The sequence below is a fragment of the Pongo pygmaeus genome, chromosome 18 (assembly GCF_028885625.2).
Source record: "Pongo pygmaeus isolate AG05252 chromosome 18, NHGRI_mPonPyg2-v2.0_pri, whole genome shotgun sequence".
In the NCBI taxonomy this organism is placed as follows: domain Eukaryota; kingdom Metazoa; phylum Chordata; class Mammalia; order Primates; family Hominidae; genus Pongo; species Pongo pygmaeus.
This window is the reverse complement of record NC_072391.2, coordinates 18,487,997-18,513,438: the sequence shown is the minus strand read 5'-3', so window position 1 is coordinate 18,513,438 and position 25,442 is coordinate 18,487,997. Positions and strand designations below refer to the sequence as shown.

Genomic DNA, 25,442 nt, shown 5'->3' with positions numbered 1-25,442 from the left:
TAATCCGTGCCCTAAAATGAATGGTGTCTATATCTATGGAGTAACCTTGGAGAGTCATACTCTTTTTCTATTTATGTTTTTCTATTGATGCTGCCATTGCTCCAAGTATTCTAGCGCCAATTTCTTTAGAGTTTCCTTTAGCCTAGGGACACATTTAAAAAATACTATTAACTTTGAGATAACCAAGTTATGACAGTTAACATCTTGGCATTTGTCTATAATGCATACATACATACCTTTTATTAAAAAAAGGGACCTTTTGGTATGTCCTAATTCGTAAATTGCTTTATGTGACAATATGCTGTGAAGTTTTATGTATCAACTAATATTTTTGAATGGTTGAATACTGTTCCATTCTATAAGTTATTTAACTAGTTCCCTAATGCTGGATATTAACTTGTTTCTAATTTTTCACAATTATAAAACAATATTACAATAGCCATCCTTGTAGATAAACTTTTGCTATGTTTTAGCTAACTTAATGACACATCTTCATGAGGCTGAATTTGATTTCTAAAAAATTTCAAAACTCATTAGAGTCCAGTCTTATGAAAACTGCTGCCTGTTCAAGTTGGATGATATAAGTTAAAATTTGTAAATAAAAGTGCCATATAAATGGAAGGCATCAAATTGTTAATTGATAAGTCAAAAAGAGCAAGGGATACAGTTTAGTTTTCTGTAACGGCTAACTAAGAATGAAACGAGAGTAAAAACCTTAAATTTTTGAGTCAGATATACTTTGAAGGTGTTGATAATTCCCAATTTTTCTCTTAATGTCTTTTGATAAAATCTGTTTTTGGGTCTGGGTGGTAGGAATAGGAAATTAAGATTATATGCACATATCTACACTTGTAGATTTAGCATTCAATGTTTCATGTTTTGGAAACAAAGTTCTAAGATGCACATATGGCTGTGGCATGTGACAAACCCCTACAGCCAGCAAACGGAGGCTGGTGTGCTGAAGAACGTGAATGAGCGAGCGAGGATGGATCGGGAGCTAAGGAAGTGGGCTCAAGTCTTATTTACAAATTCAGAGAGACCAAAGAGTTTTAGTCAAAGGACCTATTTTATATATACACATACACACACACATACACACACACACACACACACATTTTTTTTTTTTTTGTAGAGACAGGGTCTTGCTATGTTGCCCAGGCTGATCTTGAACTCCTGGCCTCAAGTGATCCTTCTGTCTTGGCCTCCCAAAGTACTGAGATTACAGGTGTGAGCCACTGGGCCCAGCCCCTATTATGATACTTAAACATTTAAATACTGTTTAAAAAAGATACACAGGCTGGGTGCAATGGCTCATGCCTGTAATCCCAGCACTTTGAGAGGCAGAGGCAGAAGGACTGCTTGAGCTTAAGAGTTCAAGACCAGCCTAGGCAACACAGCAAGACCCCGTATTTAAAACAAACAAACAAACAAACAAAAAAGATACATACACACAGAAAAGGGTTTAGAAGAAAATATAGCAGGTATTAACACTGAGTGCCTTTAGGTACGTGAGATGTTTTCTTTTCCTTCATTTTGTTTGATTTTACTTTTTAATTTTTCTGTAATGATCATGTCCCTTTAGTCATGAAAACATTTCTTAAAGGATATACAAAAATTGTTCAGATAAAATTTTAGTTAAAAAGCAGGCGGATGAAAAAGCAAGCACGTTGAATTTCTTAAGGTTAGAAGATAAAAGGAAAAATTAACAAACAAGCCTGAAATGGTAGATGTTCAATTTAATGTGAAAAACAAGCACATTTCAAAATATGTTTTATTGGTACCTCCTCTGATGTCACTTTTCCAATCCTATAGTCAGGACAATACAAGGGATTAGCCAAGGCATTCCGGTAAGCTGCTGCATGCAAATTTTCAATGACATCTGTGAGATAAGTGAAGAAGCATTTAGGGAAATGCACTTTCAGTAAAGACAACATTTTTAAGACCTAGAAAGCAACAAGCCTATACAAATTTGGTCATCTTCTGGCATTCATATGTTGACAGGACTTAAAATTTATTATTATTTAACCTCTAGTAACTGCCAGTTTCTGCCAGTAGAATGTGCTGAGAAAAAAAAAAAAAAAGATTACAAGGCAGCAGCTTCTATATACTGGAGTCCACCTAAACCACTTTTCTAACTTTAACCTAGCTGGTATCACTCGGAAGGTATACTGGCCTGGGTTTTGGGAAGTCCCCATCTAGTTATGGTTCTGCTGCCATCTTGCCATGTGACCTTGGACAAGTCATTTAATCTGAATTTTACTTACTCCTACGTTTCCTCTCTAAGTAATAAGGAGATTGTCAGGTAGCTTTCAGGGGACCAATGGGAGCTTCCACTGGGACATACTCCTCCGTGGTGCTTGGTGCTTTCCCTGCTTTCTTGCTTCAATGCCTTTTTGCCTGCAGTATTTCCTTCAGTTGCTCATTACCTGGCAACTTGCCTATGCGAGGCACTGTGCTAGGTGCCAGAAATACAGAGATGTGGAACATACAATGCCTGCCCTCAAATTTTAAGAGGAAAAACTGTGAAATAAAGTATTATGGGTACAATGTCGGCAGTGTGTCAGAAGTGCAGTAGAGGTACAAGGGAAGGGTAGTGGGAATTGGAAAACAATTAATACAAGTAATATATGGGATCCATCTTACAGAACGAGCTGGTGTTTCCCAGGGGAAATCATTTGGGAACATCATTTTAGGCATAGGAAGCAGACAAAACAAAGGCATAAAGTATAACGATAATTTGATTCAAATGGGAATTGCAGCTGGAAGAAGAAGGTAGAGCATAAAGTAAGAGAAGTGGGCTGGGGTAAGATCATGCAAGGCCATATATGTATATGCTGTTTGGACTTTATCCCACAGATAATAAGAAGGCTTACTTTCATGTCAGAAGGATCACTGTAATGGCCGTGTGGGAGATGGACTCAAGATGTAAACCTGGAACCTGACACCAGCCAGGAGACTACATAGTAACTGTTCAGGCAGAATAGATGCAGGCTGGTGCCTCACAGCCGCCAGTGGGGAAGAAGCCACTCTGGACACATAGGTCATCTTTTCTAAAATTGTACTATTCTATCTATTTCTTCAGTAGAAATCCTGAGCAACAAAGATCATGCTCCTCTGTGACAGCAAGCATCATGGACTCAAGATGTAAACCTGGAGGCTGACACCAGCCAGGAGACTACATAGTAACTGTTCAGGCAGAATAGATGCAGGCTGGTGCCTCACAGCCGCCAGTGGGGAAGAAGCCACTCTGGACACATAGGTCATCTTTTCTAAAATTGTACTATTCTATCTATTTCTTCAGTAGAAATCCTGAGCAACAAAGATCATGCTTCTCTGTGACAGCAAGCATCATCATGAAATAACATCAGTCCCCAGGCCTGCATGTGGAGGGCAGCCTGTCCCATGCTGAGCCACTGAGTTGAGCTATTTCTGCTCTTCCTGCACATTTCTGCTCCCACCAGAAGTTGTATGACTCCCAAGAGTCAGCGGCGCTTGTTTACAGACTTGTATTACCAGTTGTACTTGTCAAGATTATATAATTAGACATATAAACATAAAATATGAATGCAAAAAAGATTCCTATTTAAAAAAATTAAGTTACTTACTTTGGAAAGACTCAATAAAGAGGAGATGGCTAAACAATAATAGCAACACAACAGTAAGCAATAATAGCAGCAGCAATAAACTGGTACAGGATTTGGGGTAAGCAAAACAACTCTTAAAAATCACTAGGGGTCAGGCACAGTGGCTCACGCCTGTAATCCTAGCACTTTGGGAAGCTGAGGTGGGAGGATCACTTCAGCCCAGGAGTTTGAGACCAGCCTGGGCAATAGAGTGAGACCTCATCTCCATAAAAAAATAAAAATAAAAATTAGCAGCGTGTGGTGGTGTGTGCCTGTAGTCCCAGCTACTCAGGAGGCTGAAGTAGGAGGATCACCTGAGTCCAGAAGGTTCAGGCTGCAGTGAGACTGTGCCACTGCACTCCAGCCTGGGCAACAAGCAACACCCTGTCTCAAAAACAAACAAACAAAAACAAAACATTGGGAAGGAAACAGGAAAAACTTCTAGGATCTTACAAACAATTTACTTACCATCAAACATGAAAAATGATTATAAATGTTTAGAAACAAAAGAATAATAAATCTAAATAACAAATTTTTGAAAAAGATATTTTCAAATTCAAGTAGTAAAACATTTGGCCAGGCATGGTAGCTCACACCTGTAACACCAGCACTTTGGGAGGCTGAGGTGGGTAGATCACTTGAGGCCAGGAATTCAAGACTGAACTCCGGTCTGACCAACATGGCAAAACCCCGTTTCTACTAAAAATACAAAAAATTAGCCAGGTGTGGTGGTGCACACCTATAATTCCAGCTGCTCAGGAGGCTGAGGCAGGAGAATTGCTTGAACCCGGGAGGCGGAGGTTGCAGTGAGCCAAGATCGTGCCACTGCACTCCAGCCTGGGTGACAGAGTGAGACTCTGTCTCAAAAAAATAAATAAATAAAAATAAAAAAATAAATTTTGACAGCAATTTTTTTTCTTCTATAAATTGACCTTCTAAAAAACCCAGTTATCTTAGAATCAAATGTGATCTGGAAATGTACTTACGAGTCTGCGGATTCTGAAAGGCCACAGCTTTGTCAATCTTTAGCTGAGGCTGAAGGTTAGCTACTTCCCAACGACGAAATTCTGGTGCTGTGGTGACATTGAGCAGGAACTCCATTAGAATATCACTACAGAAGACATCGAGATAAGAATTACGAGTCAAAAATGTAAAGCCAACATTTGAGATTCTACATAGCTGTAATGCTCTCAATGTGAAAGTTTGCGTCTTGCAGTAAGCACAGTGTTTTTGAGCAGTTTATGAACAATAATCCAAAATGGAAGTCAGAGGTCATAATGATGCATTACAAAGACCAGAAATGAGCAGCTTAGTATTTCTTTCAAAGCAGAAGTCCTAAACACACACAGGTACTTACACATCATCCCGCAGGCATTCCACAGTGTAAGCCATGTTTTCCCTTGTTGCGGTCACACTGAATTGGAAAATAAACTACAGTAAATCATCTGAATCAGGATAGTAAGCTTCCCCTTATAATCTTCTGTTATATCAACCAATTCCTTTGGAAAGAAAATTTCTGAAGTATAAAAGGTGCGAACAATAATATAACAAAACTCCACATATTCACCAACTAAAATTCAAAATTTTTTTAAAAACCAGCAAATAATTCAACCTTAAAAGGAGTGAAATCTGGTCACGTTACAACACAGATGAACCCTGAGGACATTATGCTAAGGATAATAAGCCAGTCACAAAGGGACAAATATTGTATGATTCTACTTATGAGGTACCTGGAGTAGTCAAATTTGTAGAGACTGAAAAGAGAATGGCAGTTGCCAGAGGCTGAGGGGAGGGGAGAATGAGCAGCCATTGTTTAACAGGTACAGAGTTTCAGGTGGGAGAAGAAAGGAAAGTTCTGGAGCTGAATGTTGGTGATGGTTGCTGAATACCACTTAACTGCACACTCAAGAAAATGATAAATTTGGGCCGGGTGCGGTGGCTCACACCTGTAATCCCAGCACTTTGGGAGGCCGAGGTGGGCGGATCACTTGAGGTCAGGAGTTTGAGACCAGCCTGGCCGACAGGGTGAAACCATGGTCTCTACTAAAAATACAAAAATTAGCCAAGCATGGTGGCGCATGCCTGTAATCCCAGCTACCAGGGAGGCTGAGGTAGGAGAATCGCTTGAACCCAAGAGGCAGAGGTTACAGTGAGCCAAGATCATGCCACTGCACTCCAGCCTGGGTGACACAGCGAGACTGTCTTAAAAAAAAAAAAAAAAAAAAAAATTTATGTTATATACATTTGACCACAATTTTTTAAAATGGCAAATAAAGTTGAAGATCTTTTCGTACCCTTCCAAGGCCAATTCCCTCACTCTCTCCCACTCTGGAAACCACAATCATAAGCACTACATAGTATTTTTCTGCTTAAAAAATTAAAATACCTTAAAAAAATCTTGAAACTTGCTTGTTCACACACTATTTTGCCCTTCAGTTGTGCTATGTTGACGTATAGATCTAGTTCATTCCGTAATGGCTGTGTAGCGGTCTCATCATGACTCTGTCATACTTTACCCATTTCCCTAAAGATGGACACTTAGATCATTTCCAGTCTTTATAAAGAATACCTTTGTGAATGTGATTAAAAACTGTGGGGTTTTTCAATATTACCAGATATTCTTTGATTCTTTCCTAAGTGGTTGTATCAATTTATACTCTTATCAGCAGAATGAGACATTCTCTATCATCTTTACCACTGACAACACAATATATAAAAAATCTGGGCTGGGTGCAGTGGCTCACATCTGTAATCCCAGCATGCTGGGCTGAGGTGAGAGGATCACCTGAGGCCAGGAGTTCAAGACCAGTCTGGGCAACATAGTGAGACCTCCATCTGTACAAAAAAAAAAAAACAAAAAATTAGCCGGGCATGGAGGAATGTGCCTATAGTCCTAGGTAATTGGGAAGCGGAGGGAGAAGAATCGCTTGAGCCCAGGAGTTCAAGGCTGCAATAAGATATGTCTGCACCACTCCACTCTAGCCTGGGCAACAGAGCGAGACCCTGTCTTTAAAATAAATTAATTAAAAAAAAGAAATGCTGTTTCTGTCCTGACTGTTCCACTGACCAGCTGCTCCCCAAGTCTCTCTCCCTCTCTTTGGATCTTCCTACTCCTGAGACACAGCAATATTGAAATTAAGCTAATGAATAACCCGACAATGGCCTCTAAGTATACAAGTGAAAGGAAGAATCTCATGTCTCTCACTTTAAATCAGAAGCTAGAAGGGATTAAGCTTCTGAGGAAGTGAAGAAGGCATGTTAAAAACGGAGACAGGTCAAAAGCTAGGCCTCTTGCAACAGTGCAGTTCTTGAAGAAAACTAAAAGTGCTACTCCACTGAACACATGAATGATATGAAAGCAAGACAGCCTTATTGCTGATAACAGAGAGTTTTACTGGTCTGGATTAGATCTAACTGTATTCCCTTAAGTTAAAGCTTAATCCAGAGCAATGCCCTAACTCTCTTCAATTATATGAAGGCTGAGAGAGGTGAGGTGCAGAAGAAAAGTCTGAAGCTAGCAGAGGTTAGTTCATGAGCTTTAAGGAAAGAAGCCATCTTCTTAATATAATAGTACACAGTGAAGCAGCAAATGCTAATATAGAAGCTGCAGCAAGTTATCCAGAAGATCTACATAAGATCATCGATGAAGGTGGCTACACTAAACCACAGATTTTCAATGCTGACAAAACAGCCTTACATTGGAAGATGCTGTCCAGGACTTTCGTAGCTAGAGAAAAGTCAATGCCTGGCGTCAAAGCTTCAAACGACAGGCTGACTCTTGTTGGGGACTAATGCAGCTGGTGACTTTAGGATGAGGTCATGTACCATTCTCAAAATCCTAGAGCCCTTAGGAATTATGCTAAATCTACTCTGCCTGTGCTCTGTAAATGGAACAAAAAAGCCTGGATGATAGTACATCTGTTTATAGCATGGTTGACTGAATATTTTAAGCCCATTGCTCAGAAAAAAGATTCCTTTCAAATTATTACTGCTGACAATGCCAAGAGCTCTGATGCAGATGTACAAGGAGATTGATACTGTTTTCATGCCTGCTAATAGAACATCCCTTCTGCACCCCATGGGTCAAGGAGTAATTTTTATTTTCAGGTCTTATTATTTAAGAAATACATTTTGTAAGGCTATAGCTACCACAGATAGTGAAGATGCTGATGGATCTGGGCAAAGTAAATTAAAAAACTTTCTGGAAAGAATTCACCATTCTAGACACCATTAAGAACATTTGTGACTCATGGGAGGATGTCAAAGTATCAACATTAACATAAGTTTGGAAGAAGCCAATTCCAACCCTTATGGGTGACTCTGAGAGGCAAGACTTCAGAGGGGGAAGAAACTGCAACTATGGTGGGAGTAGCAAGAGAACTAGAAGTGGGGCCTGAAGATATGACTGAAGGGCTGCAATCTTATGATAAAGCTTGAACAGATGAGGAGATGCTTCTTATGGATGAGCAAAGAAAGTGGTTTCTTGAGAGGGATTCTACTCCTGGTTGAAGATGCTGTGAACACTGTTGAAATGATAAAAAAGAGTATTACATAATCTTGGTTGATAAAAAACTGGGAGGGTTTGAGATGACTGACTCTAATTTTGAAAGAAGTTGTGTAGGTAAACGGCTAAAAACAGCATCTCATGATACAGAGAAGTCTTTCATAAAAGGAAGAGTCAATCAATGCAGCAAACTTCACTGTTGTCTGATTTTAAGAAATTATCAGTCACCACCACCTTCAGCAACCACCACCTTGATCAGTCAGCAGCCATTAACGTGGAGGCAAGACCCTCCACCAGCAAAAAGATTATGACTTGCTGAAGATTCAGATAACTGTTAACATTTTTAAAGCAACAAAATATTTTAAAATTAAGGTTATGTACTTTTTTTCCAAGACAAAATGTCATTGTACACTTAGTAGACCACAGTATAGTGTAAACACAACTTTTATATGCACTGGGAAACCCCAAATTCCTATGACTTGCTTTGCTGCGATATTCCCTTCATTGTGGTGGTCTGGAACAGAACCTGCAACATCTCTGAGGTATGCCTATATATTGCAGATATCTACTCCCAGACAGTTACTTAAATTTTTACTTTAAGACATAAAGACGTTTTACATTTTGATGTACTCAAATTCATCAGTCTTTTCCTTCTTGTGTTGCTTAAGAAATCCTCAACCTCCTTGATAACAGAGAAAAGTTCCCTTAAAATTGAATATTTTCTGGCATTTTCACTATTTTCTATTACTTATTTAACAAACCTTAATTTGCCACCAACTGCTTCAATTCCACGGGTTATCTTGAAAGATGAAGCTCCTTTTGTCGTCTTGAAAAAGAAAAGAATGATTATCTTTGTAGCTTTTCAATGCCAAGTTTGCCAAACATCACACTATATCAAAATCTGTTGTGAGCAGATTTAAAAAGAATTTTACTAAATTCCTGCATCCTTTTTTAGTTAAGAATTATAAAACAAGGCTCAACAGAAAGCTTAAGTATAGATTTTTACATTAAGTACATTCATGTAAAATTTCCAGTGTCAAATACAAGCTTACTGGATTCATTAGTCTATTCTGAAAGAGACTTGTATATGGGAAAAAAAGAGTTAATTTTCTTTTTTTCGTTTTAAAAATTTGTTTACTGAATTTCTTATGCTCTAACATCAACATTCATATGGATACTAATTTAGTGCTTCTCTGTGGCAAATATCTTGTGGTTTCTCATTTTACATTAGGGGACTATACTGGGTTTAACAGTATTCCCCTCCAAATTTATGTCCAGCCAGAATGTTTGCATGTTACTTTATTTGGTAATAAGGTCTCTGCAGATGTAAGTACTTAAGATGACATCATATTGGATTATAGTGGGCACTAAATCTAATATAACTGGTATCCTTATTAGGAGGAAATGTGGACACAGACAGAAGGAAGGCCATGTGACAACAAACGCAGAGACTGCGGTGATGCAGTTGCAGGTCAAGGAACACGAAGGGTTGTGGGCAACTGCTGGAAGCTAGGAACAGGTGGGGGAGGATATGTGCCTTCCTAGAACCTTTAGAGGGATCACAGCCCTGCTGATATCTTGGCTTGGCTTAGACACCTTGACTTGGACTTCTAGCCTCTAGAACTCTGACAGGATAAACTTATTTGGTTTAAGCTACCCAGTCCATGGTAATTTGTTATGGCAGGTCAAGGAATCAAATATAAAGACATTGATTTTAGTTTTTCTTTTTCACAGGACCAAGATACCACAGCATTTCCAAACACTTGAGGTAGTGAAGATACTCACCAGACTGGATGTAAGACGCAGCAAATGGGTGGTTCCTAAATTGTTGGAGTCCTCATATCTACTGCCTGCTTTAATGAACAAACCAATTCTTGATATAGGAGCATAGTTTTCCAAAGAAGCAATCACCAAGCCATTTGGTAACTTGGTAAACTGTATTTAAAATAAAGTAGAGATATAATGAATGTCTTCGTATTACCAAGGAGAGTAAGGCATGTATAGCTTCCAGCGAGCAAGTTAGTGGGACTAACCTCAAGATCCTGAGGTTGTGGCAGTGCTCCTGCAGGCGCAGCTGTGGCTTTAACTTTGGGGGCAACTTTGAGGGAATAAAATCTCTAAACATAAAAAACACAAGTTACACATATTTCTCACAAGAACAGTGCTTTATATAAAAGCATGGTACCTTAGGGTACCCAAACGACAGAGGGTGTTCGGGGGTAAAAGGAGCAATAACCACCTCCATGGGAGGATTTAGCTGCATAACATTTTTTTTTTTTTTTTTTTTTTTGAGACAGAGTGTCCCTCTGTCGCTCAGGCTGGAGTGCAGTGCCGCAATCTCAGTTCACTGCAACCTCCACCTCCTGGGTTCAAGCCATTCTCCTGCCTTAGCCTCCCAAGTAGCTGGAATTACAGGTGTGTGCCACCATGTCCAGCTAGTTTTTGTTTTGTATTTTTTAGTAGAGATGGGGTTTCACTGTGTTGGCCAAGCTGGTCTTGAACTCCTGATCTTAAGTGATCCGCCCGCCTTGGTCTCCCAAAGTGTTGGAATTACAGGCTTGAGCCACTGCACCCCGCCTAGCTGCATAACTTATTATGGACTTATTAACCCACCAGTTTGCCCAAGCCATTCTTGAACCTCTATTAGTGATTTATAGAGTTTTGATGCTTATTTTTTAAATGATGTAAAGAATCACTGTATTTTCTTATCTTTCAGTTACCTTATAAAAGTTTCATGGTTCTTTGTAGTTCTAAAGCTTTGGCATTTTTTGAAAAAGTGTCAGATCACCCCATCCACAACCTTTTTTGTTGAGACGGAGTCGTGCTCTGTGTCCCACACTGGAGTGCAACAGCGCGATCTCGGGTCATTGCAATGTCTGCCTCCTGGATTCCAGCGATTCTCCTGTCTCAGCCTCCCAAGTAGCTGGGATTACAGGCACATGCTGCCACGCCTGGCTAATTTTTTGTATTTTAGTAGAGATGGCGTTTCACCCCATAGCTCAGGCTGGTCTCAAACTGCTGAGCTCAGGCAATCCACCCACCTCAGCCTCCCGAAGTGCTAGAATTACAGGCGGGAGCCACCACACCCGGCCTGTGTCCACAACCTTTTATAGGTTTCAGCTTCTTGTTTCTTTTATCTGCCCAGTGAATGTCATCCGTTCAGTCTATTTTCCAATTGAAATGGTTTCATCTCCTTAATCATCTTAGAAACCTTTAAAAAAGTCAAACTAGCTGGGTGCGGTGGCTCACGCCTGTAATCCCAGCACTCTGGGAGGCTGAGGTGGGCGGATCACCTGAGGTCAGGAGCTCGAGACTAGCCTGACAAACATGGAGAAACCCCATCTCTAATAAAAATACAAAATTAGCGGGGCGTGGTGACGCATGCCTGTAATCCCAGCTACTGGGGAGGCTGAGGCAAAAGAATCACTCGAACCCGGGAGGCGGAGGTTGCAGTGAGCCGAGATTGTGCCATTGCAGTCCAGCCTGGGCAACAAGAGCAAAACTCCATCTCAAGAAAAAAAAAAGAAAAAGACAAAGTATATACCAACTTCCTCCAAGCCCTCAATATTTTCCATTGTATCTTCACTCTCGTGTGCTGTATTAAGACCACACAACCAAAGGTCTTACTTTTTTTGACTAAATAAAACATTTATGACATGTATGTCATCCTGAGATTAACAATGGCTTCATCCACGTCAGATTCTCAATATATAAAATGCAGTTACTGGTAGGGTAAAAGGGTCCCATTAAATATTAGATAATGGACCCAAAATGCATTCATTTTATTCAGTTTGTTTTGGCAAATGTTATACAATACCATACAAATCATTCTGATTATGACTAAAATTCATGAGGTTATTAGAGGAGATGATAAGTGAATAAAACTTGGTGCTCCCGAGACCCAATGAACACCTCCTCGCTGGAGTTTCCCAGACATCCCTGCACAGTCTGCAATGCCTCCACTCTGTGCTGTCCAGAAGGCTGTTTGTTGTACATCATTAGTGCTGTACTAGGTTGGCTGCTGGTTATCACTTGCTTTTAGTACTGCTTTTCAGTTATGAATTACAATTAGCTTTACTTTATCGTCATCAATTTAGTTTGCTGGGTATGGTATAGTTAACCTTCTTTGTAATTTTGGCCTATAAAAGTAAACTCTTAAGATATATGGGCATAGCAATTCAAATATGAATAATCTATAATTCTGTTACCAAGTGAGATTTTAGGTGTTTTCCAACCAAATGTGCCCAAATAGTGACTCTTTGTTGGTAATTTTTTTTTTTTTTTTTTTTGAAACAGGAGTGCTTTATGGTCTGAGTGGAGTGTTTGGGAGGAATGCCTCCCGGCTCCTGTCTGTGGGCTCACCTGAGTGGGGGCCCAGCTGAGGCCACTGTGGGAAACACAACCCCCACTCCCAGGAGAGGCCTCACATGCTGCCTTCGGTCTCTCGCCAGCCTTGTAGCGTGGGGGCCCGGGCCGCCCTTTAGGGTGCGTCTGCACACCCGTGTTCAGGGCTCCCGGCCGGAAGCGGAGCCATAGGCATGCTGCGGCCCCGGGTGAGCACGGAGGGCAAGCAGGTGCCGGGGCAGTGCTCACCCCACAACCAAGCGGCCCCTGCCCAGCCTCTGTAAACAGACCCTCACAGGTCCCTCCTGGGCCTCAGTCACATCCCTGAGAAACACTGGGGACAGGCGGCTCTGCCCCAAGAGAGCCAGGGTGTCCACTGAGCCTGGCTGAAGCCAGCTGTCCCCTCCCTTCTTGCAGAGCAGGCTCACGCCGGACCTGGAGGCCCAGCACCTGCAGGGCCCAGCCCGGGGACCACCAATGCCCGGCATCTTCCAGCTCAGAAGTGCACACGGCAGCCACCGGGCAGCGGCAAAGGCGATGGTGCAGAGGCAAACGCCTCCCCAGGCAGTGACAGGCACGCCCCCCGCCCCAGGGCGGCCACTGCCCCCTCCGGCCTAGAGCTCCCCGTAGTCACCACCCCCAGGGTGGCGGCCGCCCGGGGCCCCACCCCCCAGGAAAGCCTCCAGCTCATCTGCAGCCGTCCTCTCCCTGCTGCACGGAGGCCGCTGCTGCTGCCGCCGCTGCCGCTCCTCCTTGCCCTCCTCCTTGTCCTTGCTTTTCTTGTGTTTGCTCTTCTTCTTGGCAGCCTTTTCTTCCTCCTCTTTGCCTTTTTTCTTCTTCTTCTCCTTCTTCTCCTTAGAGGGGGTTTTGCCCTCCTTACCTTCTTCACTGCTCTCCTTGGGTCCGGCCTCCTCCAGCCCCAGCCCAAAGAGGTCGGAGTCATTCTTCAGTCTGAAGGCGGGGAGAGGGAGCTTGGAGGGTGGGGGCGGCTGGGCAGGGGCCTCATCCTCGTCAGTCACGTCGGAGGGGTCATCTCGCACGGGAAACTCATCCGCCCTGTGCTGTGTGCCTGATGCCTCGCTCTCAAAGTCGGGGTCATCCATGACGAAGGACAGCATTTGTGCAGCGATGGGCCCCTCGGGGTCACTCTCCAACGAAGAGGCCTGCTCACCCTTCCCTGGCTCAATCTCAGCAGGGGGCCTGGTGCTGCTGCGCTTCTCCGGACCTGTGCGAACAGAGGCACCGCCTGGCCAGGGGGGTGCTGCGGTCCTCGTGGGAGCTGTCCCCCTCCGTGGCTTCGAAGCTGGTATGGAGGACCACTTGGTCTCTGGCTCTGAGCACTGCTGGGGAGCCGGGGCAGGGTCTTTGGGGCGATCCGCCACTTCTGCTTCCTCACTCGAAAGAGTGATGTCTTGACTGGGGACGGGGCCCGCGGGCGGCGGGGGACTCCCACGTGGCTGGTCTTCGAGGTCCACGTCGTCCTGGAACCCTGCCACCATCGGGTTCCCGCCCAGGGCCTCCCCATCACTGTTGCTGTCCTGCTGGGCAGCCTTGGCCCCCACCTTCTTCTCGTCCCTGGCGGGGGTCATGTCTTCCAGGAAGCTGCGGTCCAGGCGGTCATCGGGAACAAAGTCCTCCACACTCTGGACTGTTGCTGGGGCCTCTGCGGCCGGGACTGGCTCTGGAGGTGGAGGGGCTGCCTCGGCAGCAGGTGACGTCCAAAACAGCCTAGAGATGATGCTGCGCCGTGGGGCGGGGGCTGAGGGGCACGCAGATGGGGGCAGGGCCTCTGAGGGTGGTACGGGGGCACAGAGGATGGTGGGGCGGCATTGAGGGGCAGCTGTGGGGCGGGCTGGGGTGTGCCGGGGCTGGAGCTCCCCGTGGACACAGCGCCTGGAGGCACCACTGTTGACTGGGAGCCCGAGGATGGGCTCTGCCCGTTGGCCGCCAGTGGGGACGCATGGCCGCGGCTGCGAGCCTCCATCATTTCCAGGAAGATGCCGTAGTTCTGGTCCTCCGTCTCCTGCTGCACTGACAGCTCCTCCAGTGTGGTGTCCATGTCCAGCTGGTTTGTCTCCAGCTGCCGCAACAGCGTCTCCCTCTGAAGCTGCAAAAATGGGATATTGAAGAACTTATGAAGGTACTTTAGGCCGAAGCTGTTCTTCGTGGAAGACTCAGCGTAGCGGAAGTAGGAGGAACCTGGAGGTCTGTCCAGGTTGTCCATGAAGTCACGCACGTCGTCTGGCAGGATGACTCGGTGCTCGCCCATGTCCCGGTAGTTCCCCAGCACGCACACTGGCACATGGGTGGGCACTTTCGGAAGCTCCCGGAGAATGTAATTGAAGGTCCACTGCTTGGTGATATCGAACATCATGACCACCCCGTTGCAGTTCTTGTACACGTCCAGGAATTCAGCATCCAGGGCCATTTCGGACTCCGCCTCCTGGGGGTCGTTCTCCATTTTTAAGCCGTCGCCTCGCTTTTTGCATTTTCCTTTGTCTACCACATCCCAGACTTCAACCTTCACGATGTCATCCGTGGTCTTGTAGCTCCAGTGGATGCTGGTGACCTGGATCTCCTGCGTGGGGATGTACTCCTCCACGAACGGCCGGCCCTGCAGGCGGTGCCACAGCGCTGTTTTGCCCGTGTTCCTGTCTCCCCGGATCACTATCTTCATGTTGTACTGCACCCCCTTGGCGAAACGCCTCTGCAACGCCTGGTTCATGGACTGCAGCCCGGTGGGGATGTTCTTGTCCCGGCCCGGGGCCTGGTCCGACCCCACCAGCTTCTTCAGGGCGGAAAACATCTTCTCGCTCGGACGTCCCAGCCCGGGCGCGGCCGGCGAGCTCAGCGGCGGCGGGGAAGGGGTGCGACTCGCACCATGTCCCGGAGGCCGGAGCCGGCGCGGCCAGAGGCCGGGGTCCCGGCGGCGGAGCGCAGCCTAGAGCGGCGACTCGGGAACCTCAGCCGCGACTGCTCCGCTCCGGCCCCCGCTGCCTCCAGCGCGGCCGCTCTCCAGGCGTCAGCGCCACCATCTTGGCGCCGGCTCGGTAATTTTTTTTTTGAGACGGAGTCTCGCTCTGTCGCCTAGGCTGGAGTGCAGCGGTGCGATCTCGGCTCACTGCAACCTCCGCCTCCTGGGTTCAAGAGATTCTCCTGCCTCAGCCTCGCGAGTAGCTGGGATTAGAGGCGCCCACCACCACCACGCCCGGCTAATTTTTTTTTTTGTATTTTTAGTAGAGACGGGGTTTCACCATGATGGCCAGACTGGTTTCGAACTCCCGATCTCAAGTGATCCGCCTGCCTCCGACTCCCAAAGTGCTAGGATTACAGGTGTGAGCCATCGCGCTCGGCCGGTAATGTGCTTCTTAATCGTCCCATTCAAATCAGCAAATTATCCTAATAACTGTCATGCAATTTTCTAAATTATTTTGTTCTAATAACAAGATATATCTAAGTTTATTCTCCTATATAAAGTGCTAAAATTAGACACATAAATAATTGCTTTCAAGTTCACTGCAATTTGTTTACTTTGGGCCTCTCCAACTGTTTTCTCTGAGCTTTTTCTATTGCAAAATAGAATGGAGAAGGAAATTTTGGGGTCTTTTGCCAATCTAACCGTGCTTCCCTCCAAGGGTAATCACTGGTGTGTCTAGGTATACCTGGAAGGTTAATGCAATTACAGCCTAAATTGATATAGCCCACAGCACATTTATGTAAACATAAAGCATAAGAACATTCCATGCCCAGGTCTGGTCTTCCGCATCTCCATCTAGGGGGATTTCTCAACACAGGTACTACTACTGGCACTTAGGGCTAGATAATTATTTGTTGTAGGGCGAAGTTTAGCAGCACCCCTGGCCTCTCCATGCCAACAGCACCCTCCTTACAAGTTGTTGCAACTAAATATGTCTCCAAACATCGCCACCGGTTCCCTGGGTGCATAATGTCCCTCGCTATAATTTTTTTAAGTGTTCCCCCTTACCCCTCTTAATAACCACTGTCCCACAGTGATATAACCCTGATGTTTGAGTTTTCCCCAAGTGACAGCTATGTTTAATTTAGGCTTGAAGAGGAAACTTAATTAAGGAGCTTTTGAGGACAAACAGAGACGTCTTGGAGGAACCGTCTAACATACGATCAAGAAAAGCAACGTTAGACTAAGACACCACAGTAATTAACAATGAAGTTCCAGGTACTGTGGTAAATGTTCTACCTGCATTAGCTCCTTTCTTATACTTTTATTCGCTGGGGAAACTGACGCTCCGTGATAAACCAAGGAGCAGAGGCTGCAGCGGATAAAGTGAAGGTGGGGGGCTAAGTGCGCCATCCTCCTGCTCCCCCTGGGTTTCACGGTCTCTTTCTCCAGCACTTTAGTACCGGAGTGACCTTCAGAAGTCTCTCCAGGGAGTCGCTTCAACTCCGCTCTTACGTCCTGCCCCTCTCTTCAGGTTTCCTGGTGTTAGGTCTCTTGTACTCAGAGCATGAGCTGGGCCTCCAAAGCCTGACCCAGTCTGCAGCCCACTTGGCCCGCAGGGTTCAGCTGGAAGGGCAGACCGAATCCCAAGGCCCAGACCCCAGGCCAGACACCTCCGCTTCGTATCACCTTGTCGACACACTACTCCGCAGCCCTTTCCCAAACCCGCCATCTGAACTCACCGAGAAGGACCCGGCTCTGGTTAGTAGCTTCATGATTCAAGATTGTTCTGACACACGGTCACTGCCGGATTAAAGGAAAGCAGTTTCCCAGCGTTCCCCGCTAACACTTTCCCACGTCCCCTTCGTGAGGTACTCTCTATACTGCCGCGCTCTACTGCTCCCTGCATAGAGTTAGACCAGTCCAATTCCTCCAAGACTCAGAATACGGAGACGCACAATTTCCCAAGTAAACATGCAGAGAATAATGTACGTCACTGCTTTTTGCGTTCTTCTCCTGGCCTGAATATCCAGTATGCACCCCTTTTCGAAGTACGTCTGCAGCAGCCCGTCACAACTCCCCCCGCTGTCTTGGCCTCTTCCGCTCGGGATTGTCCAATGGGACGCGCCTCTTTTGGGACTCCGCAGGCGCTCTCCGGGATGACACCTGCACTGGAGGCCCTGGGTTTCAGCGTCCTTGGACATTGGGGGCTTCAGGAGATTCCTGCCACTCCACCTTTCTGCAGAGGTCTTGGGCATCGAAGCCCAGCGTAGTTGCCTCTTGCTGGGTGAAATCCTTACTGGATCTTTAGCTCCGTGAAACAGGGGCCTTGTTCAACGTATTCGCCGCTGTGTCCCCCAGAGCAGGCCCGGGACACACCGGGAGGGTCAGCAACCCGGGGGAATCATCACAAGGCTTTTGGTCTCGTGGAATTTACGTCCTAGGCTGGGGCTACATAGAATATAAAAACTTAGCTATAGTTTTTGTGTTAGGAAAATAGAAATGTTTTGGATAGTAGGTGTGTTATGTGAGCCGAAACCGGCAGTTGGAGAAAGGCAGTCACGTGACGACCTGGGGGAGCGTTCACTCCAGTCTTCAGCGAGCGTTAACCCAGAAAGTGCCTTGAGCCAGGCACTGTGCTGACGCGAGAGGCGTGGTCCCTGCCCTTTAGGGACTTAGTTTCGTACCTTGCTACGTTGCTTGGTTGGGAAACCGAAAGTATCAGCATCAATGCCATTTGGGAGTTGATTAGAAATGTATGAACTCCAGGTCCCATATTGGATCCGAATCGGTGTTTTTACAAGATCCTGAGATGATTTCGTATGCACAATAGTTTCAGAAAGGCTGGTGGTGTAGACGTGACAAGGCATAGGCAAATGTACGTTCTTTTTGCCTTGTGTCTAAATTGCTCCAGGCCTACAACGGACTTGGGCTCTCTAATTAAGATCTGGGCATTAAGAACCTGGCACCAACCCAATTTCTGTGCTGCTGGGGACACCCTCAACCCAATTCATATCATAGAGTTTGCCCACGTGTGGTAGACTTAACACTAGTAGTGCATGAGATGATTTTAAGTTGGTACATAGATGAACACTTCCATTTTTTTCCTTTTAAAAAATTTGTATAAATTTAAGGGGTGCAAGTACAGTTATGTTATATGGATATATTGCAGTAATGGTGAAGTCTGGGCTTTTAGTGTACCCGTCACCCGAATAATGTACATGGTACCCATTAAGTACTTTCTCATCGTTCACCTCTCTCCCACCCCTCCACCTTTCGGAGTCTCCAGTGTCTGTCATTCCACGCTCTATGTCCATGTGTACACCTTATTTAGCACTGTTCCATTTTAATAATATATTTATTTTGATTATGGCAAGCAATGCTAGTAGTGAATTTCCTCTTTAAGTACATTTATAAAATAATAAAAGTTGGCATAAAAACGTATAAGTAACTTGATGATACGGAGATACGGCAAAAATCATGAATGTGTTATAAAGGTACCATTGAGTGAAATTTGGGAAGCAGTGCTCTGATCAAGCCACCTGCCTGCTTAAAATTCTTCAACGACAGCCACGTTTTTCAGGATAAAGTTCAAATTCATTAACATGGCATACAAAGCTGTCTCCAGAACTTCAAAATCCCAATTCCCAAGTTAGCTGCACCCCTGAGTCCAGTCATTGTAACTTCATCATTCAACGGTTCAGGTCAGGTAGGAGGAACACGCAAGTCTCCACGCTCAAGTGCACACGCACACACACACACACACAGACACACACCTGCTTATAATGTCCTCTCATTCTTAGGTTATGACCCAATATCAGAAAGGGGCAAAAATAAATTCTGTTCAAAATGTGGCAGGATTTGAAACATAATTCATGATATCAGCTACATAAATCATAAAATCCCAAGTTTGTCAATTGCAAAATGTCCTATTAAGCATTAAACTACAAATTAGGAGTGCCATCTTGTGGACATATCTACCACTTCCACATCATGTCACCTCCTAGCCAACTCCGTGGCTGTTCTCACTGTGGAGGTCTCTGCCACAACTCTAGCATTTTGTTGCAGAAGAAAACCCAGTCCTTGAACTGGTTTCTGCATAGAACACACTGAAAGCCCTGGGAAAGGAAACCAGCAGACAGGAAAAGAGTAGACATGGAAGAGCAGATGAGTTCATTGCTGGAAAGCTCGAATTGTTAGTTTCGTTAATGTGGAGTCCAATTTGACTCTATGGAGTCTAACTACCTACCCTGAGCGCTCGCGGTGAGTATGGGGTGGGAGAATGTAAAGAGAAAGCAGGCAACAGTAGGAGTAAAACACACCAGAGGAAGGTGATGTGGGTTTATACTTGGGAACAACATTACCTTTCCATCTTAGGGCCAGAGGCATTAATCATAGCTTCCCCAATGCATAATTTTGATGTTGGCATTTCCTTCCCCATTCCTTTCAGAATCCTGCCCTGTCAAGTATTATCTCTGATGAAATATTCCCTGGGCCGGGCACGGTGTCTCATGCCTGTAATCCCAGCACTATGGGAGGCCGAGGTGGGTGGATCACCTGAGGTCAGGAGTTCAAGACCTGCCTGGCCAACATGGCAAAACCCTGTCTCTACTGAAAAAAAAAAAATACAAAAATTAGCTGGACGTGGTGGCAGGCAACTGAAATCTTAGATACTCGGGAGGCTGAGGCAGGGAGAATTGCTTGAACCTGGGAGGCAGAAGTTGCGGTGAGCCGAGATCACTGCCATTGTACTCCAGCCTAGGCGACACAGTGAGACTCTGTCTCTGGGGGGAAAAAAAGAAAGTTCATATCAATTTCTAATATTCTATAATTATTGTTTTTGGTCACGTATACTTTTTCCATGTATTGAGGTGAACAGATTGGTCTTATTCTGTGTTGTTACACTGATTGATTCGAATTATAAATAAACCTTTCATTCCTGTTATAAACCCAACTTGGTCTGGATGTTTTATTCTTTTAATATATTGCTAGACCTAATTTGCTACTAATTTGTTGGGATTTGTGCATTTATGTTCCAGAGTGATACTGGCTTTAACTGTCGCTTTCATTCCCCTCATTCATGCATTTTTCTATCATAGATAAAATGAGTTAGGAAGTGTGAAAGGAAAAAAAATCTCAGGGCCCCCAAATCGCTAAGCCGAAGGGAAAATTCAAGCTGGGAATGATGTCAGACAAACCTACCTCCCGTTTTATTTCTAAATAAGATAGCTATAAGGATAAAAAGCTACATAACTTCCCTCACAATTTGCCCACAGGGAAATTCCATTTAGGTCTGAAGATCTTTACCCTAGAACAGTTCTGTTGAATTTCACCCTGGCAATGTAAATTGATAGCTGTCTTTCTTCCTTCCTTTCCTTTCCTTCCTTTCTGTCCTTTCCTTTCCTTCCTCTCTCCTTCTCTCTCTCTGTCTCTTTCTCTCTCTCCCTCCCTTTCTCCCTCCCTCCTCCCTCCTTCCTTTTTTTTTGGAGAGTTTCACTCTTGTTGCCCAGGCTGGAGCGGAATGGCACGATCTGAGCTCACTGCAACCTCCGCCTCCTGGTTTCAAGCAGATTCTGCCGCCTCAGCCTCCTGAGTAGCTGAGATTACAGGCATGCGCCACGATGCCCGGCTAATTTTGTATTTTTAGTAGAGACAGGGTTTCACCATGTTGGCCAGGCTGGTCTCGAACTCCTGACCTCAGGTGATCCGCCCACCTTGGGCTCCCAAAGTGCTGGGATTACAGGTGTGAGCCACCGCACCAGGCCTGATAGCTTATTTTCACAGGTGCAGGACAAAGGACAGAACTCAAAGTCCAACTTAAACAAATGTGTATCTGATGGCTTCCTCTGCCCTATTGTTTACATTATATTATGTAAAAAAAATGAAGATTCTCTAAGCCAGACAATGACGTAAGTGACTATTCCTCTGCCCATCCTCTCACATGTAAATTGTATATTCAGTGAAAGGCTGATCAAAGACTCAAGGGGATGCAACCCTTTGTCTCTTGTCTACCCACACTTTTTAAATTTTCTTTCTTTTTTTTTTTTTTTTTTTTGAGACAGGGTCTCGCTCTGTCACTCACGCTTGAGTGCTTCCAGTACTTCCTGGGCTCAAGGAGTCCTCCCACCTCAGTCTCCCGAGTAGCTGGGACCACAGGCACATGCCACCACATCTGGCAATTTTTGTATTTTTGATAGAAGTGGGGTTTTGCCATGTTGCCCAGGCTGGTCTCAAACTCCTGACCTCAGGCAGTCCACTGGACTGGCCTCCCAAAGAGCTGGAATTAACATTTCAAATTTTCTTCCTTTTCACCCATATCAATCCTTTCTCCTTAAATATTGAAGCCCTCGAAATCATCTTTGGAGAAAGGCATAGACATACCTCTCAGGCACTTAACCTTGGCAATGGAAACTTTCCACATTGATTGAGACCTGTCTCAGATACTTTTGGTTCACAGAAGTAAACGTCTTTCCCCAGCTTTCGTATATTTTGCATTCTCCCTTTGATTCTGGCAGGCTTTTATTTTATTCTTTGTTAGGGTGGGTCTATTTAGGTTTTTGATCTTATTCTAGGACATGATCTTTACTTCTAAGGCATGACTTTTCTGGAGTTATAACTGTAAGGGGTGCTCAGTAAGGTATCTCCACTGTGGCTCAGTAAGAATTCCGACATTCTCTGCACTATGTAAACTCTGGGTCTACCTTTGTTACAGGTAGCTAGACAGGTATGAGCGGGACAGGAGAGGGCTCTCCCCCCACCCACCAGGAATGTCGGATGATGATTTGGCAGTTATCACATTGCCTCTCTAAAAGTGATAAATTGGGCCAGGCACGGTGGCTCACACCCTGTAATCTCAACACTTTGGGAGGCCGAGGCGGGCGGATCACCTGAGGTCGGGAGTTTGAGACCAGCCTGAACAACACGGAGAAACCCCATCTCTACTAAAGATACAAAATTAGCCAGAGATGGTGGCGGTGCCTGTAATCCCAGCTACTCGGGAGGCTGAGGCAGGAGAATCACTTGAACCCAGGAGGCAGAGGTTTTGGTGAGCCGAGATCGTGCCACTGCACTCCAGCCTGGGTGACAAGAGCGAAATTCTGCCTCAAAAAAAAAAAAGATAAATTGGAAAGGCCATTTCCTGACAGTCCACACCTGTTGTACTAAATTAACAGTGTTAATTGAATGCAGACACTAGGGAGAAGCAACTTCCTGGGCATGTGCATTAAGAGACAAAATGGCGGACTATGACTTTCCAGGGTTACTCCACCAGAATAGGGAAGAAAGCCTCAGATGGGCTCGGGTACAACTTCTTAAACACGCTGCGCGTGCTCACCTCCAAAGGGTGAGGGGGTACCAGGCATGCAGGCAGCCCACCCTAAGGGAAGAATCATGAGAAAGGGGCCAGCCTATAAAGTCCTAAGATTACTGTTAAACAGGGCGCTTGACCTCAGTGCCTGGTTGGGTCTCTTCCAAGCATACTTTCCTTTCCTTTTTTATCCTGTTCTAAAGCCTTTTAAATAAACTTCCACTCCTGCTCTGAAACTTGCCTTTGTCTCTTTTTCTGCCTTATGCCCCTCTGTTGATTTCTTTCTTCTGAGGAGGCAAGAATTGAGGTAGCTGCAGATGCACACAGATTCACCACCAGTAACTCAGATATCCTCCACCGGTAACACATTCAGTTCTCAGTCCAGCAGGTGCCATTCTCTGATAGGCGTCACAGCATCTCTCCCTTTGCACATGGCACAGGCCAGCTCATGACTCACAGCAAACCCCATTCAAATTTCTGGGCCCCCCGCTTCGTCTTTACCAGCACCCTGCTCTTCAAATTCTAGCTGCTTTAGCAATCCTAAACTCCCTCTTAATTGATCCCTTTTGAGGTTCAGAAGCTACAGTTCAAAAAAACCTAAGATTTATTGTTTCATTTCTGCAAAAGGACGACGTGAAGCTACATTGATTTGCCTTATTACTTGTATCTGAAACCTAGTAGAACATTAGACAGTTTCATAATTAAGTAATTGTGGGAAAAGGAGCGTAGGTGGAGCTATGGGCTTCATTTCAAACAGCAGGGACAAAAGGAAGCACCTCAACATTAGCAGCATCAACAAAAGGTGCAGCAGCATAATGACTCACCTGTAGGTGTTGATAAGCTCATCAGCATGAGGCTCCAGTTCAAGTGAATTCAACCATTTTTTCACATACAGTTGAATCTGGGGCTTAGAGACTCCCCATAATCTGGCATACATGATCATTATTTCCTGAGCAGTCATATATTCTAGCAAGACATCAAATTCAGGACAATAACCAATTCTTGACCTTAACCTAATTACAAGAATTGCATTAAATAAAGACCTAAGGCATCTATCCCACTAGACAACCATGGATAAGATGGCAAACCTGCAGTCTTCCAGGCCATACTTCTAAAAGTCCTACCAAGATACTTTTTTTCTAAAGGGCTACAAAAGTATAGCTGTCAGATCTATTGTAGGACATTGGAATAGTAGGTTCCATAATTCAGTTTTAATGATCTTGGGGATAAAGAAGTTAGAAATGAAATTCCAGAGCCTACTCATTTTGGAGGAGTACTAGATTATGAGATGGTCTTCTCATTAATCAAGAACTCCAGGGGGAATGGCTGCCATGGATGTATTTACACTGTTAAACCTGTACAACATCTTGTCCATATAAAGGCTGAACCAGAACCAACGCCTTTCCCCACCCCGCCAACCTGGAGACTGCAATGAGTATTGCTTTAGCAATTAGTCAAACTCCTCTGTTGATTTACACTCAAGTGAGCATAGCCTATGAACCAGAGAAAGAGCTATATTCAATTATTATTATTATTATTATTATTATTATTGTTATTATTTTTGAGACAGAATTTCACTCTTGTTGCCCAGCCTGGAGTGCAATGGCACGATCTCGGCTCACCGCAACCTCTGCCTCCCAGGTTCAAGTGATTCTCCTGACTCAGCCTCCCTAGTAGCTGGGATTACAGGCATGTGCCACTACGCCCGGCTAATTTTGTATTTTTAGTAGAGACGGGGTTTCTCCATGTCGGTCAGGCTGGTCTCGAACTCCCAACCTCAGGTGATCCGCCTGCCTCAACCTCCCAAAGTGCTGGGATTACAGGCATGAGCCACTGCGCCCAGCTCAATTTTGTTTTAATTGGAGACTTCGTACACTCCTAGACACTTCATAGAAACAAACTCAAATTCCCTCTTTATCTAACAAAAAAAAAGAACAGTAAGCATCTGGTGGGTGTCACTTTATAATCAACAATATCCAATTAAGGATTTGAAAACACTGAACAAGCCACCCCAAAATAGTGCACCTTTATAGACTCTCTTCATCTTGCAATTCTACAAGAACCATCCTAGCTGTCTATTAATCCTGAAGAGGTGCTTTGATTTCTCATATTATTTATGGGGGACTCCATCTATCTACCTAGGCAAGAATCAGAAGAAAATATCTCTGTGTCCCTCCCTCTCCACTTTATTTCTCCTTCTTCTTTATTAGAGTTGAGACAATCGTAGAAAAGAAAACACACTATTTTTAAATAATCCTTTTTTTTTCTGGTCATGGACCCCAAATGTTCTTGGTGCAAAAATTCTCTTTCAACTGAAGCATATGAACTTTATTTTGGATGTCTGAAATAGTAACCCAACTCAGCCCTCCAACATTGATGAATTTATATTAGATATATGTGTATATGCATGTATACCTGCACGTGTGTGTGAGTGTGAATGTGTGTATGTGTATATCCATGGGAAAGCTGATGTGATCCAGGCCTTATGCGCTTCTTATCCGTAACTCAACTGCTGAAACATAAAGCTCTTGTTCTTTGGGCTGTCCCATCTGACAGCTCCATCATTACCGGATCCTTCTGTTCAAATGTCCAGAACACTCAGGAACAGGTTCCTGTCCCAACCCTGATAAATGCTGCTCTTTCATATCTCAAGGGGAGAAAATGGGAATTTCACCAAATGTCTTCAGATTTGAGCATGCTGGATACACAGGCCGCTCATCTAAATCTGCAATGAAGGGGACAAACTTT

General features: G+C 44.7%; 1 protein-coding gene and 1 pseudogene across 3 annotated transcripts in view; both read right to left on the bottom strand.

The window, feature by feature from the left end:
• The window catches only part of LOC129015030 (cytochrome b-c1 complex subunit 2, mitochondrial-like), a 55,195-nt gene extending 37,741 nt beyond the window's left edge, over positions 1-17,454 (bottom strand). For all 3 annotated transcript variants that reach the window (XM_054452586.2, XM_063654495.1, XM_063654496.1), the window contains exons 1-7: positions 17,131-17,454; positions 10,161-10,244; positions 9,913-10,062; positions 8,889-8,953; positions 4,981-5,037; positions 4,610-4,734; positions 1,782-1,879 (exon numbers count right to left, since the gene is read on the bottom strand). In XM_054452586.2, coding sequence (XP_054308561.2) covers positions 1,782-1,879; positions 4,610-4,734; positions 4,981-5,037; positions 8,889-8,953; positions 9,913-10,062; positions 10,161-10,244; positions 17,131-17,163 — 612 coding nt within the window. In that variant the 5' untranslated portion in view covers positions 17,164-17,454. The remainder of the gene's footprint in view (positions 1-1,781; positions 1,880-4,609; positions 4,735-4,980; positions 5,038-8,888; positions 8,954-9,912; positions 10,063-10,160; positions 10,245-17,130) is intronic.
• On the bottom strand, positions 13,071-15,378 carry LOC129015028 (rab-like protein 6; annotated as a pseudogene).
• Positions 17,455-25,442: the final 7,988 nt, after the last annotated feature.